General features: G+C 43.7%; 1 protein-coding gene across 2 annotated transcripts; it reads left to right on the top strand.

Moving 5' to 3' along the window:
* Nucleotides 1-840: 840 nt before the first annotated feature.
* On the top strand, nucleotides 841-13,693 carry ZFAND6 (zinc finger AN1-type containing 6). 2 transcript variants are annotated; one of them, XM_088452899.1, is made up of 7 exons: nucleotides 841-1,057; nucleotides 9,587-9,691; nucleotides 9,826-10,007; nucleotides 10,693-10,795; nucleotides 11,008-11,090; nucleotides 11,790-11,903; nucleotides 12,547-13,693. In XM_088452899.1, the coding sequence occupies exons 2-7, from the start codon at nucleotides 9,639-9,641 to the stop codon at nucleotides 12,693-12,695; spliced, it is 684 nt and encodes a 227-aa protein (XP_088309025.1). In that variant the 5' UTR covers nucleotides 841-1,057; nucleotides 9,587-9,638; the 3' UTR covers nucleotides 12,696-13,693. The 2 variants fall into 2 exon arrangements, with proteins under 2 accessions (XP_088309025.1, XP_088309026.1); XM_088452900.1 differs by lacking the exon at nucleotides 841-1,057 and having other exon boundaries at nucleotides 9,599-9,687.
* The last annotated feature ends 89 nt before the right edge of the window (nucleotides 13,694-13,782 follow it).

Genomic DNA, 13,782 nt, shown 5'->3' on the forward strand with positions numbered 1-13,782 from the left:
CATCGTGTCACCAAGCGCAGGACTGGCACTGCTTGCAGAAAAAAGAGCTGTGGCATGGTAAGTGTTGGGGCTGCACTGTGGTAGCTGTTTGCCCACCGGAGGGACACTGACAGGGGGCTGGCTGCAGGGACACTGACAGGGAGCTGGCTGCAGAGAATCGAGGATGGGGTCCCCCTAAAAAATGTGTGTCCCGGGCCCCATGATTTCTGTTGCCGGCCCTGCTCACTGTAAGCAGCACTTCTCTGGCTCACTGACAGAAATTCACATTTCTGCTACAATATTTTCAACTGTTGTATTCACTTGCACGGTTATCCAGGTAAATGTTTATACATTAAAGATAATTCAAATTTAACAGTCTATTTCGTCACATTTAAAAAACATAGATATACCACTTGTACACCTTGGGTGGTTGAACGCACTTAGACGAAGAGCGTGATCGCATATTCCTAAATTTGCCTATTACAAATATTATGTTAGCTGAGGAGGAGAATACTATTTATTAAGCTTTCCTTCATTTCCAGTTTATATCGAAAATGTTTGGGTTTTTTTTTCTCTGCATGGAAGTGTGGGGGGCCCATTACCAGTAACTTGCTTAGGGCCCCCTTGAAGTGTTAATCTGGTAAGAGGCAAATATATATTTATTAGTGATTGTCAGTAGGAGCCACCACAGACTAGCAAGGTAACTTGATAGACAGCAGCAGCAGCAGGGCTGAACCCAACAGAGGGTGACACTGACTGCACCGCGGTGACGTCATACCGCCACCATGTAGTGGCAGCACGTCACGGGCTGCGGGCAGCCAATGGCTGGACACGCCCGGGGGGCAGGAGCCGGAACTGGGTTAGGGGATAGGAGACTTCCCATCGGCGGAAGTGAGAGGAAAAAAAAAACCGGAAGTGTGGAAGGAGGAAGTGACTGACACCGGCAGCCCCACTGACCGTGAGCGGGCGGCGGAGACACCGAGGGGGGAGATCCGGGCGACGCTCCAGTCAGTTCGTCTGGGGTCACATTTGTCAGCCTCCTCCGGGACCGGTCACCCAGCCCCCGCCTGTGCCTGAGGTGAGTGCCCCCGACTCCCCCTTGCCCTGTTCCTGATTGGCGGCTTGTCTCGCCCTGTCCGGGGGCAGCTGCGTGGTGGGAGAAGTAAACCAGAGTCCCCCCAAATCCAGCTCATGTGAAGCCACCGATGCTGAACATGCTGAGACTTGTAGTCCCCGCCTTAGGTGATGGCATCGACACTATCTCTCAACCGCAGCAGAACATAGAGGGTTGCCTTTTGACCCATCATAGCATACTCTCACCTCCCATTTCATATATATATATATATATATATATATATATATATATATATATACACACACACACATATACCATATCATTGCTTTAAACCAGGACACTCATGAATTACACAGGTTCTATGGCTGACTAAAACCAGGTGAAATCCAGGCTTGAAGTCAGCCAGTCACAGAACCTGTGTAATTCATGAGTGTCCCTGTTTATAGGGATAGTATGGTAAGTCTATGTATACACATACATACACACCACATACCGGTCTCTGATTCCCAGCGTTAGTAAACGGCTTATGTGACAATAGCAGGTGCTGGCATAGTCTCATCTGGCGCCAGCTCTGAATGAGCTGCCAGGGGGTCATACTGTATAGGCGACAGGTGATACAGGCACAGACTGATGTCTGTTAGCAGATTATTAAATCTCTGCATTCTTGGCTACAATTTTCCCTAACTCCAGTTTATTCTTATTTATTAACATTTACTTATATAATAATCTGCACCCTACAATTGGGATTAATAGATAGTACTTCTAAGCATCATTTATACCTTTATCAGAGCAGTCATAATTGCAATATATATGGTGTTTGTTCTAGCACCCTGCACGTAATCTGTGAGGAGGGCATATTTGTCATACGTGACACATTGCTGCAGTACCAGTAGCTATAGTGATACATCAAGTCTAAAATGTTAGGGTGCTAGAATGAACACTATATATAATATATTAGTTGAGATCCCGGCTGTTGGGATGCTGGAGCTCTGATTGCAATCGCTGGAATCCCGACACCTGTCAGAATCCCGGGGTTAGGCTGCGAAGGGAGCATGATTAGGGTTATGCCTCAGGTGGGAGGTTAGGTTTAGGCTGCAGGGTGGTCAAGGGTTGGGTTTAGGCAGGAGGATGGGTTAGGGTACTTACCGACAGTTGTCTGTATCCTAACCCTGTCGGGATGCCGGGATTGGGATTCCGACCACCGGGATCTTGAGCGCCAGCATCCCGTACCCCACCCACATATATATGGGTTGGGATGCCGGCGCTCAGGATCCCATTATTATACATACAGTGCCAGTGTAAGGTTTAACATATTCAGTGTTTGCAACAATAAATAAAAAACAAAAACCTAATGTAAATTTATTCTTAAATTTTTTCCAGGATGTCATCATGTGGTGTTTTTATCTTATTTGCTAGATCATACTTTCTTTCCTTAAGCTACCCAGCTTACACACTAGGTTGATGGGTCTGCCATTTGGATGACCCGCAACCTATCTAACGATTGGTAAGTACATACACACTTGCCCATCGTTTGTAGATGTGTGTCTGCGCTGACAATACAACTGTACAGGTATTTTAATTACTCGCTCAGTTGAAATGTCAAACACCGCTGGGCCACTGCAGCAAGTGTGCGGGCAATCAGCGGGTCGCCCGTACACAGCAGCAGATACATTGGCTGTGCTTGCATGCCCGATCCGATATATCTGTGAACGATGTAGTTCACAGACGTATCAGGTGTACACACACGCTGATGCACTATAGATATATCGGCCGTTCAATGGAGCCACCTTAATAACCGTATGGTTTGCATTAGTATTACGGTGTTGCATCAGTGTCCATGGAAATGGTGCTTTTCACAGGATCCACTGTCCCCTAAGTATTGATTAACTTTATGGCAGAAACTAAATGGCTGAATTACAGCAGCTTCAGATGTCTGAGGTGCTTTCCAATGCTTGTAAATCCCCTTCTGTTATGATGAGTATCTTAGCAAAGAAATAAGTTATATTTTCTTTATCTATTATGAACTCATGACATCACTCGGCATGAATCCTCATTGATGTTACTAGTTTGTAGTGACATAATAGGCTGCATTCTTAATAACACAAAATGCTGCCATAACTTCAGGTAGCTGAGAATTATGCTGGGTACACACTGGACGATATATCGTTCGTACAGTCAACAAGCAATATATGTTCCTGACTGTTGGCTCTTGTGTACAGTACATCCAATTTTGCGTATATTGGATGGGTCGTGCAACACAGCAAATGCGATATATTGCAGATATATTGTTCACATTTGCCGGTTTGTACACACGAGCCACAGGAAGCATTAAAAATTACGTCAACACTGCTTCCTCTGGCCAAACATATCTGTTGACCGGTTGGTTCGTGTGTATGCACAGGTAAATACTTACCAAATCGGTTGGTTGGCCACGTGTGTACCCTACTTTACATTTAAAAGACTGTAGATATGTTTTTAACAAGAAATGTTAAATAATAATCAATGTAATTGTTATAATTAGCTTGTTTGGGTTTTTTTTTAGCTTATTTTGACCAATAAAAGATTGTAGTTTTCATATATTTTCACACCATTTTTATTGGCCTGTGAAAAACTAAAGGTGGGTACACACCTAACAGATATATCTGCAGATGATGGTCGTTCATACATACTGAACGGCCATCACGTGTGTCTTGCTGCGGGTTCCGGCACCAGGCGGCGTATCCCGCCCCTCCTCGCGGCTGCCGCTGTGTGTGTACGGGCGGTCTGCAGACATATCTGTCCATCGGTTGTGCAGCACATCCAATGCGATATGTCGGTGAATGCTGATGTTCACCGACATATCGTGGGACACACTGCCTGACAGGCAGCAGCTACATTGGCCGGTCAATTGACTGGCCAATGTATCTGTCAGTTGGTACACACCTAATAGATATATTTGCAGATGATGGCTGTTTATACACACTGAACAACCATCATATGTTTTCTAGCCGTGGGTCTCGCAGACCGCCTGTACACACAGCACGATGGACAGATATGTCTGCAGATAAATCTGCCATCGGCTGTGCAGCACAGCTGCCGCAATATGTCTGTGAACGACTTGGGGCCTGATTCAGAGCCGAACGCTCTGACCAGAGCGCTCGCTCTAAATCAGGGCCCTCCTCCATGAAAATGGAGCGTCCTCCTGGACGCTCGCATAGCTGTGGGTGACCTCCCACAGCTTATGCGAGCGTCCATGATGATGGTCAAGACCATCGTGACCATCGGGCTTGCGACGGAGACCCTGCGGTAGGGTCTCGCTGCCTCAAGCCCTGGAGTGATTTTGGCTCTATCAGTGATGTCAGTGGGGCCAGCTTCAGACGGTAGGCGTTCCCATGGGAACGCCTCCGTCTGGCAGCCACGCCCCCGGCACGCCCACCAAAGGGGGTGTGCTGTCAATCAGCATCGACAGCACGCCCCCTTTGGTGCGAGACCCGGAGCGACGGAGAGCCCGTCACTATTTGGGTCTCGCGCATGCGCATGACGGAGCTCCCTCCGTCATGCGCATGCGCAGTGGGGCAACATCGACCCGCTTGCGAGCATCCTGCGCTCGCGAGCGGGTCTGAATGACCCCCTTAGTTCACAGACATATCGCTGGTACACACTGGCCGATGAGCACCTGATATATTGGCTGATCAATTAATCGCCCAATATATCTGCCAATGTGTACCCAGCATAAAATGAATTGTATTTTTTGTTTTTTGTGTGTTGAGTCAATTCACTTCCACATCTTGAGAAACAGCTGATAACTTAATTTTCTTGCTATTATATAGTCCTTTATTAAAACCAGTTTTGAAGCAAACATTTACCGAATGTAGTTAAGAACCTTGTATTATTTTAGAGTTTTTCGTCATAAAAACGTACTATTGTTCAGCGTTTTTTTGTTTCTCTTCAGCTTCTAAGATTTAGGCATGTGCTAAGCTTTATGACACATGTAGACTACTTAAATGAAGAAAAAAAATACTAATGCACGATAGCATCTGAACAAAAAGAAAATGTTTTCCTAAAATGTAAGTTTATGCTTAATAGGGCTCTATTCAGCAAGCAAAATTCTACTTAAATCATGCGGAAATGAGTGCTACCACATAATTTACGTAATGCCGCTATACAGCAAAGGGTTAACGGAGAAGATAACACAATTATTGTAGAGAGCAATTTTTAGTAGTTTAAATGCACCACACACACAAATTAAGCTGAAATTCAACATTTTAAAAACCGGACAATAATATATGCACACTCTTAGTAGTTATATTTTATTGCTTATATGCGTGACTCATGTTACAACAGAATGGACGTAGGAACTGAGGCGACATATATTTATTTAAACCTGCTCTCCTAATTATTTTTACAATATGATTGTTATACTATACACTTATAAGTAGGGATGGCCATCAACTATTTCCAAACATCGATGGTTTCCTGCCGATGTCAACTAGTTTTGCCATCGACGGCAGAGAATTAATGGTGCTCTTCAATCGATGGATGAGTGCAAGCTGTTGATATTTTGAATTTTTTTGTAGGATGGAGCTAAGCCTCCCCCCCGCCCCCCCCCCTAGTGATTTGCCTGTGGCCCACTGTGCCCGCAGCAGAGGTGACCATCGAGGGGGTGCAAAACATTGATGGATCAACATTGATGGTTTTTGTGCCAACGATGGTAATCAATGATGCACCCATCGATGAACACCTCACCGACGGCCATCCCTACTTATACTTCTCCCTAAACTTACGATTGACACACAAACAAAAACTGAATGTTAACCACACTATACTTAAAATCAATTTTGACATGTGACTTGTGTTGCATATGAATGTGACTCGCATTACAGTTATGTCCCCAGTCAAAATGCTCTGATACAAATTACTCAAACCTGGGTAGAATCCACATGAATTATTCAATGTAGGCCTGTTTATCTTCCTGATTAACTGTGAAGATGTATAAAATATTTCATCTGGTGATGATGGCCATTTCCAGTTGCAGCTAGCATGCCCCATTGTGCCCACCATCTCTGATGTCCTTGATCTCACCTGGGTGACTCTTACCATCATATTCAACATAGAACCAGTCACCAACGTTAACTACATCACTTCGGGGTATATTTACTAAGCTAATGGGGAACATCCACTAGACGATCTACTCCCTGTCCAATCTCTAAACGATTTTCCCTTGATTTTTTCCCTTGAAATTTTATGTTTCAGTCTGAACGATTTGCAAACTATCTTTAATAGATCAAGTGAAACTGACCTGCATGTTCAGTCGACTGACGAGACGATCAAACGACCAGCGGGAGCGTGCATCGTTGATCGTTAACGACCAAACACTGCACGATTTATAAACGATTTTTAAACGATTGAACGATAACGACGTCGTTATCGTTCAATCGCCTGCTAAAATCGTGTAGTGGATGCCCCCCTTTAGATGGAGATAAAGTACCAGCCAACCAGCTCCTAACTGTCATTTTTCAAATACAGCCTGTGACATGGCAGTTAGGAGCTTATTGGCTGGTACGTTATCTACGTTCACTTTGTATCTCCATCCAAGGCTTAGTAAATAAACCACTAAGTCACTGTGACAGTTACATTAAGTTCATCAGTAAAAAGAAATGTTGAAAATGTCCTGGCATCTGCTGTGATACAATTTAATTTCCATGTATTATATGAAATGACCCATACAGAATACACCTCTCCTAAAAGATAAAAATCTAAATTGCTCATTTTTTCACCTTTATGCCATTCGTTATTTTGTGTGATTTTTTTTTTTAAATAGATTTTTAATTAATACTGCTTGCTATTGCAGTGCTATTACATCATATATTTTATTATTTTTTATTTAACTACTATATGCGATTTTGTCTGAATTGTTTTGAAATTGGATTTTTTAATATATTTTTTTGAAACCAGATTCTCAGTCATATTTTAATGGGGTTTGGACACCTACGACAACTCTAATTTGCTTAGCTGACGCCCATTTATTTTGTGTTAATAAGGCTACCATACCTTGGCTCTGTCTACACCCTCTATACTTATGTATGTATGTGTAAAAAAAATAAATAAAAAAATATATATATATTCCTTTATATGGCACCACAAGGCTACTGCAGCACTTAACAAAGCACATTAAAAAATGGGCAGAACAAGAGAACAGTGGCTTACAGTACAGTACAAGACAATGCAGGACAAGTACATGGTTTATAAACATTGCTGCATCAGCGGTCATAACTCAACTAAGTAGCAAGGTGGAAGAAATCAATGGTTAGATGCTTTTGTGGGGAGTAGGCAGTAGATGATTAGCGTTCCCGCTAGGCTGTTTTAGCGGGGCGCGGCGCCCTGCCCTCCTTCTGGAGGGCAAAAAGCACCCTGCCCTCCAGGAGGAGGGCAAAAAGCGCCCTGCCCTAACAGCCTGCGGGAGCCGTTCTCACCCGCGGGACGCAGTGTCCCGCGGGTGGAGAAACATGCGGTGACCCGGTCACCGCCGGAGAATAGACGCCGGGCGCATGCTCCCGGCATCTATTCTCCCTGTCTGCAGGGCTTGGGGGCTGCCCGGCGTGTCCGTAAGTGCCGGGCACGCCCCCAAGAGTGACGAAAAGGGGACGCGTCTTATAGACATGCCCCCTTGTCCGACGACCACGCCCCCTTCTCTGCGGCCCGCGCGCGGGCATGCCCTCTCTAGCTCCGGCGCCCTGCCTGCCGCCGGAGCTAGAGGGAACACTAGATGATAGTATATGTAAGGGAAGGAGAAGCACATGAGTGGAGAGGGCCCTGCTCGTAAGAACTTACTTCCCAAAGGGGAGGAGTTTTGAGAGCCCGTTTGAAGTTTTGTGGAGGGGAGGAGATTAAGAGAGGGAGACAATTCCAGAGGTAGGGAGCAGCACGTTCAAAATCTTGGCGGCGGGAGTGGGAGAAAGTAATCAGTTGTCAGGAGAGGACGTATTCATTTTTGGAGTTAAGAGGGCGGCGCAGGAGAGTAAAGAGAGATAAGTTCCGAGACGTAATTGGGAGAGGAATGGGTGAGGGCTTTGTAAGTGTGTGTGAGATGCTTGAATTGGGTTCTGAAAGGGAAGGGGAGCCAGTGTAGGGCTTGTAGGAGAGGGGAGCCAGATGTAGAGCTTTTGGAGAGGAAGATGAGCCCAACAGCAGCGTTGTGTTCAGATTGGAGTGGACATAGGTGGGAGTCAGGAAAGCCAGATAGGAGGAGGTTACAGTAGTCCAATCTGGAGATGACCAGTGAGTGGATGAGGGTCTTAGTAGTGTCCAGGATGAGAGAAGGTCTGATCCTGTAAATAGTTTTAAGATGGAAACTTCAGCACTGTGAGGGGTACTGAATGTGAAGTTTGGTGGAGTCAAGGATAACTAAAAGACAGCACACTTGGGGGCTAGAGGAGATGGTTGTGGTGCCAATAGATAATGTAATTGTGGGAGTTGAGTTTATGCAAGAGGGTGGAAAGATGATCAGCTCATTCCTAGACATGTTAAGTTTAAGAAAGTGCTGGGACATCCAGGATGAGATGGCAGAGACGCAGTTGGTTGGAGATACGAGTGAGGAGATAGGGGGAGAGGTAGCAGAGGAGGTGGGAGGGGATAGGGTCAAGGAGGAGGTGGAAAGGGGGATGACTGCATGATGACCATGACTTCATCTCCAGATACAGGGGTAAAAGAAGTCTGTGTTGGTAAAATGGGTGGGGAGGGGTAGACTGGGAAATAAGGGGTAAGATGCTATGAGTCAGGTGGGATGTGATGTCCTGAGGCATGGAGTCTATTTTAGAAGTGAAGTAGGTGGCAAAGTCAAGGGCAGAGAGTGAGAATGGAAGACGAGGAGGGGGTAGGCAGACAAGGGAGTTGAAAGTGGCGACGAGATGCCAGGGGTTTGAGGACTGGGAGGAGATGAGTTTTTTGAAGTACGACTGTTTAGATAGGGAAAGGGTAGGACTGTGGGATGAGAATATAAATTTGAAACGGAGGAAGTCTGCTTTAGAGCGTGGGTACCTCTACTGTCGCTGTGTGTGTGTGTGTGTGTGTGTGTGTGTGTGTGTGTGTGTGTGTGTGTTCTGGACAATATCTTCACTGTTGCTGAATAGAGCCCATAATTTGAGACACTATCTTTGAAGTATCACTTTTGTTCTATTCCATTTGCTACCTTGCCACATTGTAACACTATGCTCTATCAGCAGTCATACGTTATGGTAGAATAGATTACATTATAATTTTTATTGTTACCCAAGTAGATTATTAAATGCTCACTACACATGCAGTTATGTCAAATCTAATTTTATTGCATAAAATGTAATAATGTAAGAGTTATGTTTAAGTCAAGTGCTTTACCCCTGAAGCAAAATAAGATAACTTGAGATACAAAATGTTTTCCATTGCGCTGCTCTGTGTAAGATCCACCATCACTATAGGCTCATGTGCTCCCATCCTGGGAAACATGTTCTCTGAGATCTTAGAGGTCAGCTGGAGCTATTCTGTGCAGGTTACAGAACATGTATATATTTATTACAGGAATCATCAAAAGCTGAAGACAAGGTCTGAAGGCGCAGGGTACCACAGGTAGATGAAAAGCACAAGGTTAGGGAAGACGGTGATCTTGTGTCAGCATCTAAGTAAGTGAGTAGCAGCATATGAGACTAGCCCCAGGAAGACGGGCATATGTACTGCACACTGTATCTTGCAAAATAACGACACTACAAATCACCACGGCTTGGGTTCGTTCCCGGGACATGACCGCAATCTCTGTTCAGTTTGATTTTAGTTACGTGGTCGATGAATATGGCGCAGGAGACGAATCACAACCAGGCACCTCTGCTTTGTTCCAATGGCTGTGGCTTTTATGGTAATCCACGCACCAATGGACTCTGTTCTGTGTGCTACAAGGAACACCTGCAGAGACAGAACAACAGCGGTGGCAGGAACAGCCCACCAGGTAACAGCCCTTTAAAATGATGCCCATATAATAAGTGGTCTGTGCTCTGTCTCATACATGTTTTTACTATTTACATATTCTGCTTCTGGATTCCATTGATCTTGCTATATATGTGTGAAGTTGTTTAAAGAGACACTATATATATTTGCTTGATTGTTCCTAGCACTTTGAAAACGTATGGTAGGCATAACTTTTATATTGCGCAAACATGGTGATTGTGTCTGCTCCCTATTTTCTTCCTTTTCCAACATGGTCTCGCCCCAATGACATCATACTCCCACCCACAGTGATGTCGCATGCTTCACTCTTTATTAGGCTACGCTTATAAGCTCTTGTGAAAGGTTTATCACACCTCAATTAAGACAAATGGGCTCAGGGAAAAGACAAATAGATTCTGAGGCAAGAGGAAGAAAAACAATATAACTTTACCAAATTGAGATCACTGTAAGCATGTTTACTAGCAACACTATAGAAACATGTTCACACAGTCATACCCAGTGATTGGATAGGACATTTAGAAGTGGTGGTATGGAAAATTGACATTATACAATAGAGAGTAAAATATAAGGTCCATTTAACACAACGTTTGTCATTTTATATTTTTGATTTGACAATTAAACAAAGATTTTCATGTTTATTGATGTATTGTCTTTGGTTAACATAGCGCTTTTTGTCATTTTTGTAGTGGTGTCAGTGGGAAGTGGGGTGGAGGTGTCCTCCTCACAGCATGTAGTCAGTACCCAGGTAGATGAGCCAGCAGAATCTGTGTTGCCACAAACACAAGCCAGGTAAGCCGTTTCCTGCCTTATACAACTCTTGCAAGGCTGGCATAGGGAATTGATAGTGATGGTCATTATAGGGAATTGATAGTGATGGTCATTATTGAACTACAAGTCCCAGTAAACCATGGCATTACCCACCTGTGTTGCAGTAGCTATCTATGGTACCTTTCTTCATGACCACTTCCTTGTCTATGATTGGTGCTTTCTCTGTTTGCCAGCTCTCTGCCACTCCCAGATTCTGTTTCCTCTTCACAAGCTGAAACCACAGAGAGCAGAACTGATGACATAAAAGAGACAACAGGTAAGGCCTTAAACAATATTTTGTGGGTATATTTGATGATATGATCTTTGTGTGTATGTGTCACGTGGTCCGCATTTTATAGAACAGGGTTCTTAAACTTTGGTCCTAGATGATCACTTTCTAAAGGGCATCATTATTAATCTACTTCAAATCCTGTCTTTGTTGCTTTGTTACTACTGTACAGTTTCATTAATAACATTTTTTAACAAAAGCAGACACCAAGTCATTCACATTACAGAAAGCAGGTTATAATGTATTGCTCTTGGAACAGTTTGTGATCCTATGGGATACAAGTTGAAGAGCCCTGAGGACAGAGTGAAAGCTGAGAAACTATTTGCACTTGAGAAGTTACTTGCATTGCTTATGGCCTAGTACAGTGAGCTTATGACATTTGGGTGGTAGTGGCTACTAGAAGATTCGGGTGGGTTTTACTCTAAAACTAGCTATGGATACTGTTGCTATTGGATATTCCAGATTGCATTGGTAGACTCTCAGAGAAGGGTTTCAGATTTTCATGTGTAGAAAACGGGGTATTCAGCGCAGTGTGTTACAAGAAGGGGAAAGAGAAAGTATATTGAGATAGAACTTAGACAGTACTGATGGTAAGTGATCACTTGCTTTGGTGGGATTTATCCCTGTATAGGGCAGGCAAGTCATGGGGAGTCATTTTACATAATTACAATGTTTTCTTCTGTGTAGCTGCAGCATCAGACAGTGCACAAAACTCCTCTGATGAGCAGGAGCGCTCTCCGGAGAAGGCCAAGCATAAGAAGAACCGTTGCAACATGTGCCGCAAGAAGGTTGGCCTCACAGGTGTGTGTCTATACAAAGCAGCCTCTTCTTATGTTTCATATGGAGGGTAATTTATAGTGATTGCTTATAAATAGACATAAGCATGAAATGCTGTATTACTTCGCTCAGGATTCGACAAATCCCAGGTTTTCCCAACACCTAAAAGTTTCTAACCGTTGTATTTTAAGCTGGGTACACATTAGACGGATCGGGCCGTCAAATCGTCTAATGTGTAGCCACTGTGTCGACCATTGCGTGTTCCACTTTGGGCGTCAGCCGCATTGTCCGGTTGTCCCCATGCAGAGGCTGACATATCGGGCAGTCAGGCACCGAATCGTCTAATGTGTACCAGCCGCCCGATATGTCGGCCCGTCGGCAGGGGAGGGGGCTGCATTGCTGGGTACATATAACGTTTAATGTGTACCCAGCTTAAGTGTCTGTACCATCAAGTGTTCATGAAGTGCTTGAGTTGCTTTTTTCAGACCTACACTACAATCAATCAGATTCTATCTATCCTTTATCTAGTACGTTCCAGGAAATGATAGCTACAATCTGATATGTTGCTCTGGGCAACGCCTCCACTTAGTTTGATAACTCTCCCCTTTAATATAAGTTAGCTGGATATTGGGATTGCTCCTAATGTGCACTTTTGTTGTTCTGCCAGGATTCGAATGCCGGTGTGGGAATGTATTCTGCGGGACACATCGCTATTCTGACGTGCACAGCTGCTCCTATGACTACAAAGCGGATGCAGCTGAAAAGATCAGGAAAGAAAACCCTGTTGTGATTGGGGAGAAGATCCAGAAAATTTGAGGCAGAGCTTGAGAATGGTTGTGTCCTGGGTGACACCAGCTTTGTGCTGCGAACTACGGTGGGATGCAATTCTTTTTTTTTTTTTTTTTTTTTTTTTTTTAACCCGCCTATTGTCATCTTGACTCTGGACCCAGGGATACAACTTCCTCTCGCTCCATCTTCTTTAGTTTAAAGAGAAAAAAAAAAAACAACAAAAATCTTCCCTTTTCTTACTGCAGCTTTTCCTGAACCCTTTAAACAATTGAAACATGGATAAAAACACAAAGCAAGTAAAATCTTTATAAACTTTCTCCAGGTGTACCATCCTTTAGAGACCAGGTAGATCTACTCTTTATGAGAGACACGTGATGGAGTGTATTATCCTCTCTGGAATGGCTTGTTTTTGTTTTTTACACCTCTCTAGATTGAAGCTCCTGACTCCTTATCCCCCAATGTATTTATCCTGAAAGTAAATGGATCAACATTTTATTGGACCAATTTAATCATGTGTGTTTGAGCTCTGGAGAAGTACCCTTTTTCAACAGAGGAGTGTACTGTTTTATTTTATTTTCTCTGCATCATTTGTGTGATTGTGTGGATGATTAAAAAAAAAATCTAACTATAGAAGGTTTAAAAAAAAAATGCATTTTATTGTTTGAACCGATTCTTTTCCCAGCAGGTCCTGCAGTGGGTTTTCTCAGAGCCCTTTTTACACCCATGGGTTGAGTTAATAATTTTCTGCCGTGTAGTGACCAATCTCACTAGATATGGACTGGGACGAGGCTCTGTGTACATGTTAATAGACTGGAGTCACTGGGCTGAGCATTTATTTCCCAGGCGTTCCGTTTACTTCTGGCCTAAAAACAGTATACAGTAAATTAAAATCTTTTAATATTTTTGTTCCATTTTTATAGTAGGAATAATCAAGCATGTGAGTGCTGGCCATGTGTTGGTCTCTCACTGGAAGGTTTTTCTGTTGATGTCAGTTTGATTTAAATAAAATGTAAAATCTTGTGTTCTTCTAATGCATACCTCACCTCTGTTAAAGCACCCTTGGATTTTTTTGGGCTTTATTTACTAAACGTCATTGGTTGTTTTAAATTCAGCA

This window comes from Taudactylus pleione, unplaced genomic scaffold (assembly GCF_031769625.1).
Source record: "Taudactylus pleione unplaced genomic scaffold, aTauple2 ptg000556l, whole genome shotgun sequence".
Lineage (NCBI taxonomy): Eukaryota > Metazoa > Chordata > Amphibia > Anura > Myobatrachidae > Taudactylus > Taudactylus pleione.

Excerpts from the sequence above, each read along its gene's own strand:
- ZFAND6 (XM_088452899.1), top strand. The coding sequence starts at position 9,639 with ATGAAAAGCACAAGGTTAGGGAAGACGGTGATCTTGTGTCAGCATCTA. Across the intron at positions 11,091-11,789 it reads TGACATAAAAGAGACAACAG|CTGCAGCATCAGACAGTGCA; the intron begins GTAAGGCCTTAA and ends TCTTCTGTGTAG. Across the intron at positions 11,904-12,546 it reads CAAGAAGGTTGGCCTCACAG|GATTCGAATGCCGGTGTGGG; the intron begins GTGTGTGTCTAT and ends TTGTTCTGCCAG.